Here is a 24,464-nt window from a genome sequence, read left to right as displayed (position 1 = left end):
TTTTCTCTTTTTATTATTTCTATTAAACCTGTTTAGGCTAGACTTCATTTCAGTTGCAAAACAATTATTGTCCTTGTTGTTTTAATAATAACATGTGTTGCATCAAATGCTAAGAAGTTCACATAAATAATTAGGGCATTCAACAATTGTTATAACTTTTTCATTTTCAACAATTGAAAGTGAAGGCTATACTTTAATATTTAATGGTACTCATTTGCATTTTTTTAATCACTGCATTGACCTCTTACTCCTGGAGTTAGTCACTACAATTCACAAAGGTTACCTAATTTGATTATTCAGGTGAGGATTATTAAAATATTAGGTGTCTTACACAAAATATTAACATCACCACTAAACAAGGCATTGATGTCTCATCAGTCACCTCCACTCCTACACCATATAATCAAAGGATATTTCCACATTACACCTACCTAAAGGCACCAACTTGGATCACATTTCCTTTATGAAAGGATTGATTACAATGTCGCACTTCCTTGTCCCAGAAACCTCCGTGGTTAAAAGTGTTTTAGTACCGGTCACTGTGTCTGTCAGAAAATCTTGCAGGAGACGAAGTGTCCCGCTTCTTGTGGGGGGTTGGTGTATGCCCTAACCTACTGCCACCTGCATAACTGCTTCGCTCACTGTAAATGTCATCGGGATGGTGGTATTTTTCATCCACCGTAACGGCAGGGGTTGTTGCCCTGTAGTGGATTTCAGGGCCAGTTCCCCCTGCAGTGGCGGTGTTCCCAAAGGATTTGGTCCAGTAGTGAGTCCAATGCATATCCTCTGGTCTGAAATCCCGAGGATTTCTTGATTCACGGCACATCACCACACAGTAAATCATGGATCCTATCAGGGTCAGGAATCCAAATATCAGGAACACAATCCCCAGGATCCTGTGTAGTGTATGGAAAATATTGATGATTAGAATATTATGTATTAAATGGTTTGGAACAAGTTTGAGCAGGTCATAGGGGCACATGGTCCCTGCACCTCGAAATGATCTAAGAGACTACAATACTGGACACTATGCAATCAAAAACATGAGGTGATATGAACATGAGCCCTCTAAATGATGGCTAAATAAGATAATGGGGTGGAAAATGACCAAAAGAAAAGAAATAGTGATGACTGAAATAAGCTCGAAAGAAAAGATTGGGTTGATCGCAAGAGGTGGGAGATTAAGGTGTTGAAAACACCTTAACCTCCCACCTTAATCTAGGGCCACAATCTTGTTGCTTGAAATCGGATGTGGCATAAACCATCATGCCCACACACTTAAGCCTATTAGATTACACACTTCAACATTCATTCATTCAACCTACCAGTGTGGTGTTGGCATGCTTAATCAGGACACCAAGCACTAACAGGAAATCAGTAGCTTGATCATGCGATATAGAAAGTAATTAGTTGTTCAGCAGATATTTTCAGTTCGTGTTTGTAATGTTTTCTGCATTATGAAACATGTGTATAAAGCCATTAGACTGAATAGATAACTGTCTTTATTTCTTTATATCTTGAGAACATATATGCTAGGCATGTAGCAGTTCTTAGTGAAATACAATGAAATGTCCCAGTGCTGAAAAAGTTATGCAAAGAAGACTTGGCCATGCAGGAGAACGAGACTCTGCTCTTCACCTACAGGAAGCTAAGGAGGATTGATTTACATGGAAGGAACTATTTCAATGATGGATATTTTATGCATGCATTGGGTGCTGAAAACAAAGAAAATTTAATGAATTCGATGGTTTGATGCTCTACTTTGTGAAAGGAAAGGTTTATTTAATCTGTAAAAGAAAATTTAATCAAAATTTTCACAGAGAGAGCACACCTGGGTTCGGATGAGAGGAAAAAATTATGGGCTAGTGTTTTAAGGAGAATTTAAACAAACAAAGCATAACCATTTGCTTTAGCAATATTACATGTCTCCGCAACTTATAATAATTTAACATCTGCTGCTTAATATTATAACTTACCAGACAAAGAGAGGCCTGAAGAATTGTATGACAATGACAAATCCAAGAGCAATAAGAATAAGTCCTAAGTTGATGAGTAGCAGAAGGCAGCAGACTCCTTTAATGTTTGGGCAGAAGGGATTTGGGGCAGCCATTGCTTCCATTTTGAGGCCAGCGCTCCTACCACTTCGTCCACTCCTGCCACTTCGGTGTGATACCACGGAAGGAGCCATACTGTGTGCCCCATCACGTCTTGAATGTCGACTAGCTCCTCCACCTGACCTATAGCTGCGATAAGAGTACTGACTCTGCGGGTGACTACGAACACTGGAATAAAATTAGATGGAAAATTGAGTGTGGTGCATGAATTCATTCACTTAGATAGCATGCATTGAAAAAAGTCTGAAGGTTAAATTGAATGTCAACCATCAGCAAAGATGAATTGGATTCTCCTTCAGTAATGGTGTTGATTAAATGTGATTAAGAAATTTGCATGATTTAGAGAGAATATGAGAAGTATTTGAAATGTTTTAGGAAATGATTTTGATGCATTAATAATTTGTTTTCTTTAAATTTAATGTGCTTCAGTATATCATCTGAAACTTTCTTTGTGAATCAACTTTTCATGGAAATCTTTTTCTGTGACTTAGTAATCTGATTTTTGTTTAGGATTATTTCTTTGTTTATACCAAACTGTAGATTTTACTCTTTTGATTTTGACTTCCCCTAATATTAAATGACTGCTGATATATATATATATATATATATATATATATATATATATATATATATATATATATACAAATATATATATATATATACAAATATATATATATATATATATATATATATATATATATATATATATATATATATATATATATATATATATATACACAAATATATATATATATAAATGTATATATATATATATTTATATATATATATATATATATATTTATATATATATATATATATATATATATATATATATATATATATATATATATATATATATATATATGTCATTAATAAAAATTAACAATATTTCTATGGTGCGATGTTCCAGAAAAATCTGTAACTAGGTGGAAGTTGGTTGTTCTAAACTGTGATTGTTGTTTCTGAGGCGTAATCCTTCAAGCCAAATTTTTGTTAATTAGTGATTTCCACAAATGGGATGTAAATAACATTCCTATGACTGCAGTTTTTTCTCTTTCCCTCATAAAATCAATTTAGCAATTGTATTTGAAACTATATAGTATTATTTAAGATTTCAAAGCTTAATTATGCTTGGAACATGGCTTCTGACTTCTAGGATGGGTTCAAAAACCAAATTTATTTGCGATTCATTTGGGACCCTGCATGTAGTGTGACTCTTTTGAAGAAAAAAACTAATTTTCTCCAAATTGATTATGCAATATGAAAGGACACTTACATGGCTTGGAAATATCTTACTTAGACTAGGAATATGTTGCTCATAGGTAAGATTATTGTCAAAAATCTTTTCTATCCTAAACTACTACATGTTCTATCTCTAGTAAATGTTTCAGAAAAGTATTTCAATATTTTTAAATAGAGATGTATTGTCAAGATTTACAAAATATTCAATGGTTAATTAAAAATAGTTATTCAATGTTCAGTTAAATAGTAAGCAAATGCTATGCACTCATGATGTTGACTAAAAGTGTATTGAGGGTAAAAGTAACAGAAACTTTACACTTCCACCCACTTTTAATGTCCTATGACCATGGTTTCAATGCGGCGCATCATCGAAACCATGGTCCTAGGATATTAAAAGTGTGTGGAAGTGTAAAGTTTCTGTTACTTTTACCCTCATGTCATGAAGGAATAAGTCAAGTCATGAAGGAATTCCACTAAGTTAAGCCTGGAACTGTTAACTTTAAAAGTGCATCACTGAATAAAATATTATTTTAATTTTGTAGATTCACAGTTGATACTGTCTCCTTATAGTGATTTCCAAGTCTATGGGAATGAATTAAATGAATTCAAACAGTTACTATGGAGGCTAACTGGAGAACATCCTGGTCTAGATGGAACTAAGAAACCGGAGAGAATACTTTCTCACAGAGGAAAATGAATTTGAAATGGTAAGTGATTGGTATTTATTTGGAAGTTATCAACATTAACCCAATTAACTATTATGTTTTTACCTTTTAAAGTTTTACTAACTGTTGTGTGCTCACTGGTAAAACAGAATTAGTGTGTGGTGGGAGTAGTTAATGCAAATGTACAGGGAAATTGAAGTCAGTGTCATTGACAGTGGGAATTACTTATTCTCCTTGGCATAAAATTTTCATTCCATCAGAGTCAGGTAAGAATGAAAAAAATGCAGTTGATATTTGGAGAATTACTCTTAATAGTATGAAGACACAAATGTAACCAATATGGATGGAGTTACTACACTGCAATTTCAAATCTTGCCTTGCACTTTTTACATTATTTCAACTTGGTTTTTAAGAATATTGCATTGTCTATTTCACTGCTTTAAAACTTCGTGGTTTTCAGTTTTAGGTCAATTATAACTTTACTACCACATACATTAGTTATATGGACACCACTAGTTTTAATTGTGGGTGAATGCAATAAGTTGGGTTACAAAATAAAATGAATTCAGTTACTAACCTGCCAATAATCTTTCTCAATAATTTCATTCCATTTGATGCACATGTTATTTATAGAATGATAAGATGTGTAAGTTACTTCTGTACTTAAGCATTAAATGTAAAGTTGAACGGCAATTACATTTGAAAAAATGTATTTTAAAAATGAAAATAGACATTGGAAAAATTTGTCGCTATATTTTACCCCAAGGAAAACTATCTAAATTAATGGCGTGCATAAACTTTGGTACTAAATCCTACAGTAATCAACCTGAAGGTTGTTTTGATTGGTAAAGGTAGAACTTGCTCTTCCCTCAATAGTTATGAAATTTAAAATTCACGCATTCATGGTAATAAGGGCAGGTAACTCCTTTCCCTGCATCTCCTGTAATTTCCCTGGAAGATGTGATACCCAAAAAATTGTACAACTGAGGGTGTTAAGAGGCATCATCTGGAATCGAATCTGAGCCCTCTGGTCAGTAGCCCAGCACTCTCCCCACTGGATTACCAGCCTCTTTTAGTATGTGGTAAGATTGAACAAATATGTAGCTTTTCCAAGATTATTCGGGTCTCCCACCGGGTCCACGTTCGTAGGTTTGCCGACGTTTCGATGGCCGAGTCGTCCATCGTCTTCAGGGCAATCATGCCCTTATGCAATCATGCCCTGAAGACAATGGACGACTCGGCCATCGAAACGTCGGCAAACCTACAAACGTGGACCCGGTGGGAGACCCGAATAATCTTTGAAAACATTATCCGCCTGGAAAATACCAGATCATTCTTCAAATATGTAGCTAATTATATATTTTATGGCTCTTAGGTGATACACATACTGCAGCCTCTTTTTAAGTGGTTGATGTCTAAGCATATATTTTAGGCATTAACTGTTAAATGTTTTAGTCACATCCCTGTTGATAAGTCATTAAAATTATATATGCCATCATACCAGTCCAGCCCATGTGCATTCCTCGAGTTATTTTTTTTTATCCTAATCTGTTCTTTAACTTTTCTTTTCTTGAAGCACCTTTGAAAGCCATCAGGGGCTCACCTTATCTCGGAGGGAGCCCTGTAAGCACCATTGGCGTAGTAGTCCCCTCCATCTCGCCTCCCGCCTGCCTCCACGTCCCTTTGCCCCCCTGGTCTCTTCCCTCTCCTCCGCTCGTACTCTTCATCCTCCTCTTCTGCGTCGTACTCCTCCCTTGCATCAAGGCGCTCATGCCTGCGGTTTCCCGTGTAGCCCCTCGCCCTGTAAGCTTCTCTACCTGCCACCCTCTCATTGGCGATCATGTACTCGGAAATGGTGCGGTCGGAAGGGGCACGCTGGCTTCCATTGTCATCATAGTCTGAGTCGCTGAGGTGACGGGCACGGTTAGTGTATCCCGCTTGGCCGCCTGGGCTGTGGACGGGTGCGGGGTAGTGATCCTCAAGTGGTGGGTCCCTAGGGGAGAGGCCCTTTCGTCTCGGCGGAGCGACGACCATCTCTGTCTGGGAGGTAGGCTCCTTGTGGTGCGAGGTGGGTCAGGTACTGTGCACACTAGCCAGTTTCGGAAGCTTATCCTTTGCTGGTTAAGTCATGGCAGTTGTACTCTGAAGCATATCTGTTACCTACTGAGAGAGAGAGAGAAGGGAGATTAGTATTAATAAAATTTTGTTTGTGGACAGGGGTGGATCCAATGGGGGAGGGGACATGAATCCCTGCTGGGAAAAATTTTAACTTTATTCAAAATGAAAATAAATGATACTTATGTGCCCAAAATAATTATTTTGAATACATATCATACCCAAAGAATTAAATTATCCACTGGATGGTGCATTGAGATCTCAAAATTAGTGTGATAAGTTTTAAATTTAAAGTGATATATGAATTTTCTTTGAGAAAAAAGGCTGTAAAGGTAATTTTTCTTCATATATGAAATTTCCCAAACCCTCTATACACCTTTCTGAGGGTTTCTAGATCTACTACTGATTACAAGAGCATGCCTATGAACTTTCTTAAAATTAATTGATATATCATTAAATTGGTTGGAAAATAATGAAATGACTATTAATTGGCTTGTTGAGTATGTCACTTAAGGGGCACCCAATATTGTACATAATTGAAATTTTGATTTTTGTTTTATCAGTCCTGAGGACTTCTTTGGCCCTCAAATACGTAGGGAGGAGGTTGATAGAAAAACTTAAAATATCAATGCTTCTCTTGAGGTGAATCACCACATAATTATAAGATATTTCCTTGCAGCATAATTACAAATTCATGGGAGGTCAACCAAAGTTACAATAACTTTTTTTTATTGTAATAAAACTAATAGAAATGCATTCATACATTGAAAAAGGCTTTTTATCTTGTAAGGATTTAACAGGCTTATTTTTGTGTTAGTATTTGTTCATTGGGGGATCGGGATAGTGCAGTGGCCAACATACTGGGTTCCCACTGAGAGGGCCCAGGTTCAAATCCTGGCAATGGCAGATTTTTTTCAGGGATATCCCAATCCCTACTTATGGTGCTTTTTGGAGAGCACTTTGAGTGGGTACACTGTCCGTCGGATGGGGCATTAAACTGCGGCCCCCTTGGCGCCTTTTGTTAAGGGTAGTCTATTGCTGATGCCAGGTTTCTCTCCACCCTTCCATCTCCATCCATCAATAGTGGTGCTAATGACTTTAGCTGTCGGTTGCCTCCCCTAAAACTACTACTATTATTTGTTCATAACTTATGCAAAGGAAATTTCTATTTATGCTCACCCATATTTTATGTTACTCTAGTTTGGTATATGACCTTTCCCTCCTTCCTTGCCTAGCTCTGCCTACATTTTTTTTTTATTATTGCATTTGACATGAGGAGCCATATCTATCTTTTCTCGTGGATAGCATTAAAAGTTAATGGTTGACATCAGATTGGGCTATGATTATTCTATCATCATCTTCTGTATTTCAATCCTAAGATTGGTTTCCTTCAGCCTCTGTTCTTCTCTATTTAGTGTTGATTCTCACACCCCCAGATAGCTCTCCTGTTTTACCTACTTAATCTGTCCAATGCCTCTTGGCGTTCCTCACTCTATCTTCCCTTTTATTATGTTTCAAGCTAACCCATTGTGTCTCAAGTGGTATCCAATCCATCTAGTTCTTCTGTGCCATAGAGTTCTCCTTAATGTCCTTTTCTCTTTTGCTTTTATAAATACCTCCTTGTACCTCAATTTGTGTCCATTTAATCTACAGCATTATCCTCCAGCAATATTTTAAGCTTCTATTCTTTGCTGGTCCACTTTTCCTATATCCCATGTCTCTGATCCATATGAAAATATTGTCAGCCTGCTTCCTTATATGCATCCTTTGAGCATAGTTGTTACCTTTGCATCATGAATACCTTGGTTAGAGCTATTTCTGGCTTGATGTCAGTCAAACTTCTCCCATCTCAATCTCTACTGCTGCCCCGATACATCAAGGATTCCACTTGCTCTAGTTTCACTCCTCAAAGTATGTCTGCCTTCAACTTCTCTCTTCCAAACACAAGGATTTTAACCCATGTGCGATTAGAACATAATTTATGACTTATCAGGCATTAATGAAGTTGGCACTAACATCATTGCTCCAGATCTCCAGGGATTCACCCTCTAATTGCACATCACAGGTGGGTAGAGAATGTGTTTGAAAAAATGTATGGAGAAGATACATGCACTCCTAATTGTTCAGAAATCATATTGTGGAAATAAATCCTCATTGAATAAATCATTTTGTAATTCTTTAAGAGAATTGGAGCTATTAAAAAGAATTTGAATTTTTACATGATCCGTCATTGCAGTTTCCAATTGTAGTCACCCAACATATCCTACGGTGGTTTATTAAACCCACAGCTGTAAAAATGGTGGGAAAATGGTTTAATTTTGTTTAATTAAAAATAGTAATTTTCCACAAAAATAAAATTTAATGCGACCGGTTTCAATGTTACTACATCATCATCAGGGACCTGATGATGATGTAGTAACATTGAAACCGGTCGCATTAAATTTTATTTTTGTGGAAAATTGCTATTTTTAATTAATCATGATATTCCACCATATCACGCCTGAAACGTCTCTTTTTATAGGTTTAATTTTGGTTTTACCATCTGTGCCACCTAATCCCCACTTTTATATGTTAACAAGTATACTTATAGTACAATCAGTTCCACAAGAATGTCACACTTTTGCTTCTCACTTATATGATCTTTCATTTTTTTGACCCTAAATACTTTGAGACTCCAAGATAGAGTGCACCCTTATCACAAATTCCCTTTCTACAGTATTCTAACTTCCTAACATATTCTAGTTTTAATTTTGGCTGCAATTTTCAATATTTTCGCTTGTAATGGTTTATTACAAGATGTGCTGCCTGCCATGTATGATACTAATATCATTAATATGATCAACATTCAATTGTTTCTGGCTCAACCTTGTGGAAATTCATGTTAATGAAATTAAGAATACAAAGTAACTTTCCACTTTAAGTACGCTAATAAAGAACAGTGGAAAGTTACTTTGTATTCTTAATTTCATTAATATGATCAACCTTTATATCGCCAGATAAGCTCCCTGAGTTAAAATAACCAACATACTTAAGTACCGATAAATTTTAAATCTAGTTTTTCTCTTTTAGTATTTGATCAGAATAATAAATGCAAAAAGAAACCAAATTGAAGCACGTATTAATTTTTTTAGAAAGCCCTTTGAGAAATGATATTATTTTCATAATGAAGTCATGATTCCTTACAGATGTGCAGTTAAAGACAGGTGACCTTACACTCAATGCCACACATCAATATTTCAGATCACTTGATTTGATGCAATTGGCGAATTATTGGCTACTTAGAACAATGTGCGATGTTAAATGTGGACTAAAGGCATTCACACCTTTCTGGTAAAACAAAACTTAATTCGATATTAATTTTACGCCAATGGTTGCGATGGAAAAAATAATGAAATCTGAGTCTCTGCTACCATTTACTTTCAGGAGATATCCGACTTTAGTATGTAAGCGGATGTTATTATCGTGCTACATGTAATTATTTCACAGAAAGTGACAACCGCTGCAGGAAGATAGGCGAGCCTGAGAATCTAAGGGGCAGACAATAGCGAAATGTTAAGGAGGAAGGCGCGGGTGTTTCCCGAGTTAGGATAATAATAGGATCAAAAGAAAAGGGATTCGCGCGTTAATTTCTCACCTTTGTTATTTAATCCGGATCGGAGAGTGGCGCGAGCGTCCCGCTGCACTCCCGGAGGTGCTCTCAGCCACTCACCCGTCCTTCTTCCCTACCATCCCCCGCCTGCACTCCCTCCTCACCCACCTCCCCCCACTCCCACACGGTTTTCATAACTTTTCTGGGCCACAACTTTCACAAGTGGACGCCTCCCACTCACTCCTCTAAAGAAGGGGGAGGACGACGTAAAGGATTATATATATATATAATATATATATATACATATAATAACCAACTCGCTCCAATAATTGGAGCGCATTAATCCGTACCTAAAGCAGCGGCCACCCGTGGGAGAAAACTCTCGCTTATCGCGCGCTTGAGTACGGTTTCTTGGTCTAAAAGTGTTGTCGTTCTCGGGATTGCCGAAAAACAAAAAAAGGATGGGGAAAGATGAAAGGTGCGCTAATCAACTTCCGTTGCTCGGATGCGGCGTGTTGCGCTCCGCGGAGTGCCTGAACACGCCATCCACGACGGCGTAGGAAAATGCGAGGAAAAGTGAAAGTGGATCCATCTTGGGTTCATAGTTTACCGGCATATGTTTGAGATAGCAACGTTGTTTGTGTGTGTGTCAGGCTAAACATGGTGGGACTTTCCGATGTCATTTTTTTCAGGGAAAGGCATGAAAAGAAACTTCGTTTAGTCCGCTCGGATTACGTAAGTAGGCAGTCAACGTCCCGACGGGTTTCATATCCTGTCACCTTCTGCAGCACGATTAAAGGAAACGCGTAAAAAAATTCGAATGTAGACGACGACATTTCGCTGCTTCGTCGTTAAATAAATTTCTTAAGCTTCTTGAAATGTTGCTCTTTTACACAAACGAGTTGACTTGCTGCAGAGACACTTTCCTTCGCTTTTTAACATTTAGAAAAGAAAATGGTTGCGAATGATCACCCGGGTGAAAATCTCCTACTTTTAAGAGGACGAATTGTGAAACATTTTGACTCTATCTTTGGGACCCGATTTAACTCTTTGATTTCGGAAACTTCACCCGGCTGTGCTCGGGCGGCGTGAATTTTTTTCGCGTCAATCGATGCATCGTCACGATAAATACACGCGTTGAAATCTCCTCATATTTTTTTCGCAGGCCGGTGAAAATGGTGAATTTTCACATCTCTCTCGCCTCCACGGGAGAAGACTTCCCACACCTCCCTTACTCGCATCCGATTATCGTTGAATGTCCGGAAGTTAAAGATGTCTTATGCGATGCTCAGGATGTCGACGGCGCCCTACACTTCGGTGCTCAGGGGTGTGGTCACCTTCTCTCCCGCGGTTCACCCGTCATGTCACTACAGTCGTCCCTCATGGCTTTCTTCTTTATTTTTCTCTTCGCTTTTCTCCTTTCATTCCTCTCCCCATTTTCCCCTTCACTCCTCCCACACCCGTGCCCCGCCTCTGCAGGCGATTAGGGTGGTGTGGGCGTTATGGCGACGTGTCGCAGATGGTGGAAAACACGTAAGGCCCGCAGTATTCAGGACCCACGCGGAAAGATGCCGAGGATAGGCCAGAGCAGGAGAGATTCTTTGTTCTAGTGATCGCCGGACGGACTAGTGGAGAAAATTACGGGCGCGTAGCAATGCACTCGGGTAACGTTCTTTGCCTTGACACCATACGGTGACGCAGCGCTGTCGCTGCACGGCGGAACCAAGAATGGATTATCCCTCCCTACTCTTCCATACCCTCTATCCGACACCCAACACTGCTCTTTCCAACAGCCGTTTCCCGTGCCTATCCTCCAATGAGCATTGCCTCGGGGGATAGGAGCAACAGAAGAAAGCGGCAAACATTTTTAAGTGATTTATAAAAAGTGTGGAAGAGAGACTTTTTAAGTTTGATTGTGCTGAACTATTATTCATCTAGAGGTATGATTGACAACTCTACTTAGGCTATTTATATAGGTATTTATTTTTGTGTGCAACATATGATGGCGGTCGATAATTGCGTAATGTTTGACCTGGAAGTTTCCTGCTCAGTCCGCACTCGTACTTCTGCAGATCTTATATTATGGCTGAAAAAGGAGATGTTGAATTTAATATATTTTTTGCTGTTATGTCCCCTCCAGGTATATCTAGGAGTAGGTATCTGAATGAATCATGCTGTTATTATTTCTAATATTAATAAAACTGATTCAAAACTTATTGAGGTTACTTCGCTTCGGGGAGTAGGATCAGCTACGAAATTTATTAAACTAAAGATATAGGGCCACTACTACAGAAAGGTCCCAGAAGCAAATATGGTATCTCTCTGTTAAAAGGAATACGCATATTGCATGAGAAGGGATTCTTATGTAAATTGAAGTTGACAATATAGCGTTGTAGTTCATTGCAAAAGATTAGCAAAACAAAAAATAAAAGTTTATTAAAGTCTCCTGTATGTTGAAGGGAGAACTGTCTTCTAAGAAAAGAGCAAACACTTTTCACTTACTTATTAAGATAATAGACGAAGTTTCATCAATAGTGGGCATTCCGTGAAGGCGAGGAAATGCCTTCAGCATGTCGTGGAACAAGCACATTAAAGATGACTAAATCGGTTACACAGACCTTTCTGCGAATCGCTAAGGGGTTCCAGAGACAATTCAACTTCCAGGTCCCCACAAATGAAAATCCGCCACTGTCAGCGTGTGATGACGTTTTATTACGCTAAGATTTTATTTGCAAAAGACGAAAAGAGGTAGTCAAGCTATTTTTATTTGGCTTACTGTTGTTTTTTTTTCAATGTTGAGTACTCTAAAGTGTAGTAGAAATATACGGCACGATTTTATTTGGGTGTTAGAATCTCATTCAAACTGGCAAGGCTTGTCATCACTACCACAGGTTTAATGGTTATGTGCAAAAATATAATGCATAATATACAAATATTTGAAGCCAACTTCAGTTTTTGGAAATATGTTATAATGATACAATTGATTCTCTTGAAAAAACTCGATTTTCCACTGAATTTACCAACGAAATTTTAATAAATTCTGTGGAAAATTAGTAATAAATTAAATCATTGTGGATAATATGATTCCCTACAAGGTTAACTTAGCCCAGCACCTTTTAAATTATTGGAATGAATTTCATTTGAAACGAAGCCAGCTTGGTGGACAGTGCAGTCGTCTGGTAACGTGAAGGTCGCTGGTTGGAATCTCACCTTTAGTGCTGTGTTGGCGTGTCGTTCAGTAATTTCGAGATTTGTGAGTATTACGGTGTCATTAGTCGAAGTTATTATGGCGCCCAAGATCTAAATCCTCGTCAATAATTTAAAATATTTCACATATTATCATCGGCGAGCTTTTGTTGGGAATTTTCCCGTTTCTAATCCTTTGGATCGCGTCAAATTGCTACCCGACTAGACTGATTTCATTGCAATTCTACATTTTCCCTTTCCGAAGAAATTTTGTCGAATGTGTATCATTCACATTGGTTAATAGAATTATTGATATACACGAAAAATTGGAAGAAAATATGTTCCTCTTGCCGGCTTATTTTTAATCCCTTGTTGGGTAATACTATGCATTATGAATTTGGAATTGTTTTATTTGGTAGATAATAGTAGAGGACGGTGGCTCTCAATCCCTTCGTTATGAGCTCCCTGGGGCGATGTCAGTCAAATAGAAAGCAAAAAAATTTGAACATGAAAACAATTGATATCTCGTTGGTGAATCAGAAGGTAGAGCTGTGGGATACTGACCGGAGGACCCGTGTTCGAGTCCCGGTGATGCCTCTGAGTACGCTCAGCATTATCCAAACTGTGATTTTCGGGTGCCAGAGATCTTCCTAGGGAACCACTAGGAAAGGAACTGATCCCCTTTGCGCTCGCGATGCGTATCACGTGCCATATAGGGCTTACTATTAGTCGAGTTCTATACTCTAGTGTCAAACCAATATTCGGGTTGATTGATGTGGTTGTTTGTTTTTTTAACTCCGATTGCGAAATTCATTTGCCTGATTTTATGGTACTCAACGAGCAATTAATGAAACCCTCCTTAACAGTAATGTTTTATTATTTTAATTTTTACGGAATGTATATGTTTGTAGCTCTGAAAATATATTTATAGTTATCAAGATTTTTCGATTTTACTAATTTTTCTCTCCATAAAGGTACCCGTCCTCCTAATATGATGCCTACTTTGTGTAATAGCATGAATAATTAGTGTATTTTGAGGAATCTTTCGAAAAAGCTTGTAAACTCTCTGCGCATGGGAAAATTGGTTTATGGCGTGCATACATGTTTCAGTAGTTCGCGAAAATGTGCACATTCTTTTCAAGTTACTTTCAGAACCCACCTTTACCTGGAAGTAAGCGGCATTTTTGTATGTGCGCATTCCTTCTGGGACCCACGCTTCATAGCTATTAGTAAGTTTACAAGTTCTTGTAATTTGCACATAAGGGGCCTTCTTGTTGTAATTAATGGCCTTTGCCTACATTACCCAATATGTGAATTTCAAATTTTTATATAACATCGTAGAAATTACATATCGGCTTGTAACTTTGAAAAACCTGATGTTATGGCTTCGTTTGATGAAGTCTATCTAACTGAAATTATTGTGCGGCTTTCAGCTGGATCCTCATATCGAATACGGGAACTCGCGATTGAGCAGCAGTAATTTGGAGGGAAGGCGACCGGCACCAAATGAAATTTGCGTCATTAGAAATAGGTGGAAAATTCGTTACTACTTGCATACTTAACATTTGTGGTCATGGATTAGGTAGATACTTCAGGTAATACACTTCCCAGTTTCCCGTTTTTGCTACGTATAACACAAAAGCCTTTGTGTCTTCCTCAGTGGTGGAGCCAGGTAGGGGGGGGGGGGGTGTGATTAAGGGAGCCCAGTCCTACCGAGATGTCTGTCATGTAAAGATTATTAAGTTCCAATAATTTGTTGAAACGCACCAAGAATACAACAACCGAGCAAATTTTAGCAAAAGTACTCCGTAGTTATGAGAAGAGGTGATCAACATTTGAGGTAATTTTCGCTATTAGGGTTAGGTGGGTGACTTGATAGAGGTAAGATTCTGAGGAAATGGGGTAGGTTAGAGAGGTACCCGGCTCCGAAATCAGACTTCTCTTAGAGGAAAACTACGACGTGTCCACAACTTAGCGTCCCGTCCGGCGGACTGCTTACTCCCCTTGACGTGCTCTCCACATGGCACCCAAATAGGGATCGGGATACTTGTGAAAAATCCTGCCACCGCTGGGATTCTAACCTGGGCCCTCAGGGTGGAAAGGCATTGCACTGGCCCCATACCCTCTTGGTTCCCTTTCCCCCCGGTTGATTTCACTCCTGAAAACACCTACAATGCAACATGCAAGCTATCTCTGGGACGTGATACAGCGGATGTTTCGACATCTGTGATAATATGAACAACCTTATGCTCTTAACAATTGCTGTGATGTTAAACGTTGGATTGTTCATATAGCGGACCGTGCGTGGGAAGGGCTAGTATTCAAGAGTATTCAAAGCGTACAAGGTACGGGAGTCCTTTATTTATATCTCACACAGGAGTAATAAACTGCCCGTGTATCGTGTCCCTGTTCCCTAAACGTCATGGAGTCCGCGGAGTCCGCGAACTCGGAGGAATCCACCTTCCCGCTCTTCTCCGCGAAAATTCCGGAGAATACCTCGGAAGGGCGCCCGGAAAAAGGGTGAAGAAGAAAAAGGGGGGGACGGAACGGGCAGAAAAAGTGCATTATTGAGAGCGAATCACCGCGATTCCCCCGCCCTCTCCTCTTTTAACGGCTGCGGGAGAATTCCTGAGGCGGTTAAGGAATTCTTCACCGAGCTCCGAGTGAAATGGGAGGCGAAAGAAGAGCCCGGGGAGGAGGGGAGAGAGGGATGGGTTGGGTCGAAGGAGGAAAAATCTTTCCTTCCCCTCCGGCGTCCGCTTCCTCCCCCCCTCCATCTTCCTCTCTGCTCTCTACTGGGTGTATCAACCGTTAACGGCGATAGCGTGTGTCGGAGCGGAGAGAGTGTGAGGGGGGGAGGGAGGGGGAGGAGGAGGGGAAAGGTGGTTGTGTGTGGACGGGCGACCGCTGTGCGTGAATTGCGTAGGAGATGCTGCGAAGGAGTGTATGTCAGAATGAGTGGGACGAAGACGAGAAAAAGAAAGTGAGGGATGAAAGGAGGAGGGTCATAGGAAGAGTGGGTGGGCAACGGGTACGGCTGCAAGATTTATGTATATTAAAATAACAAAGGTGTCGATCGTTGCATTCATATACTTCTCGACTTGATGACCTTTGGCATTTCAAATATTTGCACGGCAGGGCGGTCTGCCCACCCACGCGTTGGATTCTTATGGTTGGACTCCGTTTGGAGGTTATTGGCGAACTGTATTTTAAATGTGTTGTTCGAACTCTCTGATATTGAAATATCCTCATTACCCTTGTAGTCTTTTCACCTCAGTGCCGATTCTTAAATAACCTTTTCCAATAGTTTCTCTGCATTCACCAAAAACCTTACTCCTATAGTTCAACTATTACCAAGTTATTTCAAATAGAACATCAGGCATGCCAAGTTTAAATCGCAAGCACATATCCATGGGATAACTCATAAGAAATGCACATCACATCCGGTATCACATCGCAATTTCTCGTTGTACACGACGCACCTTTATCCTAATTGTACTCATATTTAAAAAAAAGATAGACGCCCGATATTTGAAATAGAGTTATCGCACATCCAAAATTTATATCGCAACTTGTTGATAACATCACAGCGCGATGCGTATCAACTTGGTCGTTCACGATGCAATATCGCACAGTCCTATTTACGGGTGGATGAAGTGTGAATGACGAATGGTGGGAGTGGAATACGGTGAAGATGCTCTGACGACACCTATCTGCCCTCCCCCTCCGACCAAAGAGCCTTGCCCGTAATCGTTGAGGAATGCCATCCTTCCTCGGTGAACCCGCTTGGAGATGCCATTAAAAATCTCATGCGGACGCTAATTTATGCGTTGCGTGGCTGCGGAGACGACCCACGGCTTTTGTAACTCCCGAGGGACGTATCCAAGCGAAAGACATATTCCCCCACCCCTCATTGCATCTCAAGGTCACCACAGAGAAAAAATAAATAAGATTATAAAAAAATACGGACGCATCCTACACTATCGGCGCCGTCTCATGCTCGCCGCGTCAGAAAATATCGGGTAACACCAGACCTTTGCCGCACGATGCAAGACGCGATGGGTGTTGACATCGCTCCAAATTTGGCAGCCGCTTTTGTTTTGCTTTCTTTTATTTCGGCCAGAGTGAGCTTTTTTTTCTCTAACCTGGTCAAAAATTTCAAAGATGGTAGGCGTGCCCTGCGTTTCCTCCTCACGAGAGCCCGCCTTTGGTACGGCCCTTTGACTTTAAAAGGGAAGGACACTCGCCCTGAATCTGGATTCGCGGTGTTGTTTCGGCTCACGATGAATCGAGCACCATCAGTATGCTACACAGACAAAGAAGCCGCTGGGAATGAGTCCGCGGCTCATAGGTACTTCTCGGACTCAACTCTTCACGCAACGTTTGATGCATACAAAACCAATTCCCGCTCTCTTCACCATTTACAAATTCTATTACCGTCAACATAGGCGTAATGCTGCCATTGTGTATGAATGTGTCTTGCAGAGAAACTTGACAGCTGCTGTTCAACCATCAACGATAATGTAATGTGCTTTTGCTTAAGTTTGGGTACTTTCAAATGATAAAGTAATTAGAAAAATAGGAAAAATCATCGATCTCTCATAATTACAACTAGATCCATTAAGTAAAATAAAATATCATGTTGGACTGAAGTTTGGAGGAGATATTGTAGGGGAAATCTTAAGAGTTGCTAAAAGTGAGCGAAGAGAAAAGTGAGTCTCAATCTGAAAGTGAACGCTTGTATATCTTATCACGAGTCTACATCGAAAGAGGCTAAGAAAAGAAAGCTCTTAAAAGAGACTCTTTGAGTGGCATGTTAAGCTTGTTTTGATTACCTTATAAACCAAATGATGGCCATTTAGGTTCTTCAAGCTCCCCGGAGAATAACTTAGTAATTTACTTTGTGCAGCATTTTAGGTAATAGACCGTACGTCATATTTCAGTCGCACACGCAAGGATATTGCGGCAAGTGTTTAGTCCATATGCATGCAGCGGCGATTAAATATTTTCCATTTCTTCCGGAAAATATCGCTTCCTTGTTCACTTTTAAGAATAAGTTCCAAGTTCTATAGTATGACGTTTCTCTGTGGATGCTTATACAATAATTGTGAATTTGTGTAGTGTATGAAACTTCCGAGAAGACAGCAAATCTGTACTATGTAACTTTCACTGCATTTTAAAAGCCTGTGATGTCTTTTAAACGAAAGTAGTTGCACTCGAAACCGAATCCAGCTTCAAGTTGGTAATCCCACGCTTCACCTATCCGTGGATGCCCCGGGCGCCTGTGTCGACGCCCGGGGCCACCTGCAAACCTGCAGACCCGACCGACTCCATTCCGCCCGATCGCCCAGCATTTCACCCACAAGCGAGCACGACTCCTTCACTCTCTCTCTCTCTCCCTGGAACGAGAAAGACCTTCACTTCCTATTTGGGAAGTGGGGAGTTCCACGAACGTGTGGGGAGGGGGGGGGAGGGGCCGACTGCAGCAGAGGCGGTCGCAGACACACTTTCCGTTGACATGGCCGGCGAAGGTGATTTCGTTTATTTCTGCCCGAACCTAGTCGGAAAGGGTTAATGCGACGATGTAAGAAAATGGAGAAGGTAAACCTCGACGACCGACGGAACGAACTCAACACCACAAATAGGTTCTGCCTATAGGTCGCCTCGCGGCTCCTTCTTCGCGCGCACGCACACAATGCCATGATTGCTTCAAAGCAAGCGGTGGCACACCACACACACGGGGGGCGTTGTCAAAGACTCACCAGTATTGTCCTCATGGTCGTCCCCCTGCACCCAGGGCGTCCTTTTGATGCAGATCCTCCCGTATTGCTTCCCTCTGCTTGGGCCCCGAGCGTTCAAATCACCAATCCATGCTGCGACCTCCTTAGCACTGGAGCGGTTTGAGGCGAGGGGCGGCCAGCTCCCTCCCTCGCCTGCCCCTTCCTCACCCTCTCGCCCTCCCCCTCCGTCTCGAGGCCCCTCAGGTGTGCTGAGCCGCCACTCCCCTCTCCCGAGCCTTCGTAGCTGGCTCACTTCATAATAACCACCGCCCCCTTCTTTCCGCCCCTATCTCCCCCACCCCACACCATAATCGGAAACCTTTCCCTCCCCCTCCCCTCTCCCTCCGCCGACACATCTCGCTCCCCTCATCCCACGAAAATGCCTCTTTTCGCGGGCGTGACGTCACGGTTTCTGGCGCCTCGGAGAACTCGAGGCGGTGATGGTTCACCGGCAGGAGGCTTCATCTTGTTTTTTTTCGTTGTTTTCAAATAAATGAAGTCTTTCCTCCGTGGGCGGAATCCTGCCGGGATGAACCACCTCTGTGCTGTGGCAGTGTGAAACGGGGATTGACGAAAACGCATGACTACCTTTCATCTTGAGGGAGTCTCCCTGTTGTTTAATGTGCGTAACCTTATTCGTAGCGAACATTTTATATTTTCTCTTCAGGAAGCAGCGAGCATAAAAGTGGATCAGATGGAAGTGACAGGTGGAAGTAGTGGGCAGTGAGTGGGCAGTAGTACGAAGAGATGGAGAAGGAAATAATGTGGGGTAAACGAGGGGATTTACACGCGATGCGAAACAGTCGTTGGGCACTCAAAACCTACGATTGATGGACAGATAAAGTATGATGATAAGTATTACTCTATTATCTTTTTGAAGTATAAATTATTTGGCCGACTAAAAACCTGGATAGGTAGAAATAGCTTCCTCTGTTTACTCCTCAAGTTCAATTCTAGCCCTAAACATGAGCATATCGTAGGCAAATACATTATTTCTAAATTAATTTAGGGTGAAATCACGGGGTAGAGAAGCTCGGTATGTAATGGAAAAGAAGCCGTATGGAAGTAATTTTCAACGACCGATGGGGATGAAAAGACTGTCGTTGTGTTAGGATATCATAGTATTTAACGCTCATTTCTAATTCTGAGACCATGTCTAGGAAGGCAGTACTTTTGTCCGAGATTTTTGCTGTTTAAAAATGTTTTATGCCGGCTCCTCTTTATTTTCTAGGATTGAACTCCATGTGTATTTACAAGAATCATTTTCGTTAATAAATGATTCTGAATGATTTCTCATGTCCGAAAAGTCAATGCATATTTTGTCAACTTGGAGTTTGAGGGATTGCTAAAAGTTTCTGAGGAAGCGAATGATCATCATATTTGGCGTTTAATATAGGTTGTGTACAGGTTTGATTAGATTTATTTCGGGTCATGAATCCTGATTACAAGAAATAAAGGAGGTTTATCGCTCACCCTCCTGGGTAGAATTCTTGGTGCTAACCAAACAAGTTCGGTGTGCAAGCCTTCGTGCCGCTGACCTACGCTATGATTAATAGCGAGAAAGTGAAAAATAGTGAATTACAATAATGAGACAAAGTTTAAAGCATTATGAAAAGATACCTCCCCCAAGCGGATAAGTTGACTCTGTCCCTTCCCAGTTTTCGTTTCTAGGCTCACCCTTGACCATGGTACAATAAAACGTCCATTCGCAGTCAGAGATTCAAACAATGATATAATAGAAAGACTAGGATTTTTTACAAAATGAAGACTAACAATCAATACACCTTACGTTGACTATCAGATTTAATTCTCACTAAAACTCGGTTTCCACTAAACCTTGCCATTAAAGTTAAATAGCTGGAGGGAAATCGAAGGCACAGTCATTTTGATTAAACAAATAAAATTGATACTTTTCAATGTCACGTACAGTGGAACTACTGATATAGCGCGTTTCCGCTCGCTTAGAGTCATCATCAGATAGGAAACCGCTTTCCGTTTCGTACCTTATACGTATGCTCAGCTGAGAGTGTGGGGGATAAAGAGTGATGAGGAGGATCCCCTCCTTCCATCCTGAGTTCATGTACATGCATGTGGCGACTAAATGGAAAGTGTTTTTCTGCCTATCGTGAGTCGATGCGTTCATAGCGCAGCATAAAAATTAAGCTTTTTTCTAAATAAATGAAGTTGAATGATAATTTAATTTTCCTCTATTGTAGAATTAGACAACATCACATCAGAAGTAGTAATCATTAGTTCTTATCAGTAGAAATCAAAGTAACTCTTGCGGTATCCCTCTCACTTTATTTGAATCTGCCAAGGTTTGTGTTGGCGTCCAAAGGCAAGGTTTATAATCTTATATTTTTAAACGTTGCCTTTAACCTCGAGGCCTGCGCAATGCTCGCGTCTGCGTTTCCTTTGTGACACTGTATGCACGGTAATAAATCAGAACATAATTGTTCCTTTATCCCCCTTAAAAATAGTAATGCAAGAGGATGCATCTGTGGCTGTGACTCTTCCCTATATTGAGGGATCTGGGTTCAAATCCCTTTCAAGACGAGTGCTTTTCACTCTGTTAAATTCTCGCATTTGAAGTGATCAATCCTTCCTTTACCCGTGAATATGCAAATAGTGTTCTATCCTGCCAAGTCTGTGAGGTCAGTTAGTTACCCTATTTCCTAGCAGTAAAATCAGTAAATTCAGTCGCACTTTAGATCCTCAAGATCAAGTCTAGATTTCATTTCATTCGGCGATGGATTAGGGAAATGGTGGTACAACTCGGGAGCCACCGTTGTGAGTTTCCGGCGTCGCCGTGCCTCGGAAGACCAAGCTTCTCCATTGGCCTTCATCTGGTAAACAAAGAACGCTCATTATCTCCGGTTCCGTAGTCTTCCACGCCCTTTCAACAGACTATGTCGAGGGCGAGTCCATGCAGCAAGCGGTACCGCCTCATGGAACGAGCAGAGGCGTGTATCACCATCGTGGCGCATCGTCTCCGACCGCAGTGGTCACCATTTATTCTCTTTCCACCGAGCAGTGGGATAGGATGTCACTTATTGACCTGTGCAAAATTGTCCTTATGGAATTTGTTTATGATTTTCGGTGTAAATCACTTACAAGTATATTTAGGACATATATCCCGCGTAAAATAAGTAAAACAGAGTGACAGTTGGTAGGAGCTGAATCTTTTTGCATCTAGATGCAGCTGCTTCGCACATGGTGGTACTCACTGTTGGGGCACTGTAGTGAATTATTTTGTGGCCCGAATCATACTTTTTAATGTTTTCTCGTTCGAATAGGTTTTCTAAATACAGCAACAGCTCAAAATTATTGAAAAAAAATTATGATGATCTCATGGTTAAGGGAGCCAGAAGATTTTAGAACATTTTAAGCCGCTATAGCTGAATAGCAATCAAGTTTGCAAAGCTTTTAAATATCATTATCTAAGAATCAAATTCAAAGGTAAAACGAACAAAAATAAAAGCAACCAGCGCCTCATGTAGAAGGTTTTGGAGTCGTGAAGTTGAAAGAGCAAAGTGACACCCCTGTTATTATATTAAACGCTATTATTCGTATGCATAAATTATGTGAACTAACTTTGGTATTTTGGCGACTTTTTATTTTACGTAAGCGGCAACAGTTTCGCTCTGCCATGACATCCTTAAAATGAATTACCATCCATCATTGTTTGGCTGTATACGAATGTGTTGTTGTTGTGGAAAATACTACGTGGTATCATGTGCCAAACTATGAGGGTCATTCGGATCAGACTAAAAGAATACTCGCGAGCAATCGCAAAACAGGATTGGTGCCACTCTCCCGTCGACAACCACACTTGTATGAAAGAAGGTGGCGTCATTTATGTTGAGAGCACAGAAGTCTTTTGTAAGGAAACAAAACACCATCCAAGAATCATTTGGGGAGCTATGAGATTATCTATAGGCGACCGGATAACATCAAAAAGAAGACGACTATAAACTTCCGAGCACTAAGACAGATCAGAGATAAGGCTATTTGAATTCTAAAAAACAGGTCCAACATCATAAATTTCAATTTTTTAGGTGACCATTGTTTCCCAGTCATCTCACATCAACCGCGCAAACAATGGCTGTACTGCCCGGAGGAACATGCAGTATAGCAAGGCAAAACTTTCTGCTTACACAGAATAAAAATCGCAGAGGGCCAATATTTCAATTAAATTATTATTCAATCGACGTAAACTGCGAAAAGCTATACTAGAAGTGACGAAGTGTGTCTTATAGCCATGCAATGGTTTGGTTTGATTGAAGGTGCTTTTTATCGGAATTAAGAAGTTCGTCCAGCTTAAACAACAATCTCTCCCCAAAATAATCGGGTTGGATGGCAATGAAAATTTAAAATAAGTGGATTTTTCTAGTTTTACATTAGATGGTCCTATATTGGTTTTCGAAACCTGTTACCGAGTCTGTGATAATTAATGTTCTGTGAAAAATCAAGATTTTTCTTGAGTTTCATTTACAACCTGGATTGAAGATGAAATGGATATAAAATATTGTACGGTATTAAAACGATAACGATAATATGTTATAGTTGTGCATCATAAAACGACTTAAAGTTTTTCTTGGATGAGTTACGCCTTTATGAAAAAAAGCCAATGCGCTAGGAAGATACATCTCGACTTCAAGATGATTGCTCATATCGGGTCTCCGAATTTCGGTAATTTCATTTTTCCCCTTTTGCATTAAATTTGTATCAGTCGTGAGGTCTTGAAACTGTAAAAGACTATCAGAGGAGGAAGAAAGTAAAAAAAGATAAAAGGTTAAATCAGTGATGCATCAGGGCCGAGGGAGGATGTTTAATATGGATTTCGCTTGGAGAAGGAATGCTAATGTTAAATAATCCTTATTCAATGTGAACTGACTATAAAAATACAAATGCCACCTTGTCTGGGCGAGGCGTTTAATGAAAGAAGTGAATGACGACCTAAAGATGAAAAGGATAAAAAAAACAGACTCACGTTCATAAGAGCTTATCTGGTGTCACTTTAATGCTATACCTAATACGGATATTCCCAGGGTAATATGACTTTTCGACGTCAACATTTTTACGTCTTTAGGGTGGTGAATGGAAACTGACGTTGCAGTAACTACAGAAACCTTCCTTTAGGAGCAGTATGTTAGTAAAATTCATCACACGTGTAAGTGTATGAAATAATTAGCCTTCCGTTGGTATTAACGCTCGAAGGTGAGTTGGAGTACTTGACTGGATGTGTGCCGGAAGGCAGATCGTGTCTAGCATCACTTAACGTTGAGTAATAGGAATTCCTTTCTTTTTGCGCACTTTGCGTGCACCTGTTCCTGGAAAATTTAAATGCAACCTAACTAACTCCGCTTGGAAACATCTTTTTTCATTGCCTTTTTTTTGGCGAGATTTACCAACTACCCTACTCCGATGAAATTTTTAGGGCAACAGTAATTAGTAACGCATGGTACAGAGAGCTGGAAATAATCCAGAGTTAATTGCGCGATCAATTCTTTCGGTTTCCGTTAATGATTAGAAACTGTTGTTTGCTCGCAGTGCACAAGAGAGCCGGTCCAAAACAAGTTCAACACCTGCGTAAATAAGCCGGAAAACTTATGCGACACACTTCAGAAGGCCTGTCTAGTTATAATGACTTGGCTCGATGTATTCTTTGGGGTAGAACGGTTTTTATTCTTTCAATTATTTCTCCTTGAATTCCACCATATGATCTCAATATTTTTCAGGCTGTGAACCCTCTTTCATCAATTTGGTATAA

At 40.2% G+C, this 24,464-nt stretch overlaps 1 protein-coding gene across 2 annotated transcripts; it reads right to left on the bottom strand.

The window, feature by feature from the left end:
* LOC139696271 (uncharacterized) lies at window positions 1-18,809 on the bottom strand. 2 transcript variants are annotated; one of them, XM_071594963.1, is made up of 4 exons: window positions 18,674-18,809; window positions 5,625-6,184; window positions 1,977-2,282; window positions 1-896 (listed from the first exon to the last, which is right to left on the bottom strand). In XM_071594963.1, exons 2-4 carry the CDS (start codon window positions 6,053-6,055, stop codon window positions 527-529), a joined length of 1,107 nt encoding a protein of 368 aa, XP_071451064.1. In that variant the 5' UTR covers window positions 6,056-6,184; window positions 18,674-18,809; the 3' UTR covers window positions 1-526. The 2 variants fall into 2 exon arrangements, with proteins under 2 accessions (XP_071451064.1, XP_071451065.1); XM_071594964.1 differs by having other exon boundaries at window positions 5,625-6,181.
* Window positions 18,810-24,464: the final 5,655 nt, after the last annotated feature.

The sequence above is a fragment of the Hetaerina americana genome, unplaced genomic scaffold (genome assembly GCF_022747635.1).
Source record: "Hetaerina americana unplaced genomic scaffold, ioHetAmer1.1.p SCAF_7, whole genome shotgun sequence".
In the NCBI taxonomy this organism is placed as follows: Eukaryota; Metazoa; Arthropoda; class Insecta; order Odonata; family Calopterygidae; genus Hetaerina; species Hetaerina americana.
Note: the sequence above shows the minus strand (reverse complement) of the source record. Positions and strands in the feature narration are given on the sequence as shown.

Excerpts from the sequence above, each read along its gene's own strand:
- LOC139696271 (XM_071594963.1), bottom strand. The coding sequence starts at position 6,055 with ATGGTCGTCGCTCCGCCGAGACGAAAGGGCCTCTCCCCTAGGGACCCA. Across the intron at positions 2,283-5,624 it reads AGGGCTCCCTCCGAGATAAG|TGTTCGTAGTCACCCGCAGA; the intron begins GTGAGCCCCTGA and ends ATTTTATTCCAG. Across the intron at positions 897-1,976 it reads TTCAGGCCTCTCTTTGTCTG|GATCCTGGGGATTGTGTTCC; the intron begins GTAAGTTATAAT and ends TACACTACACAG.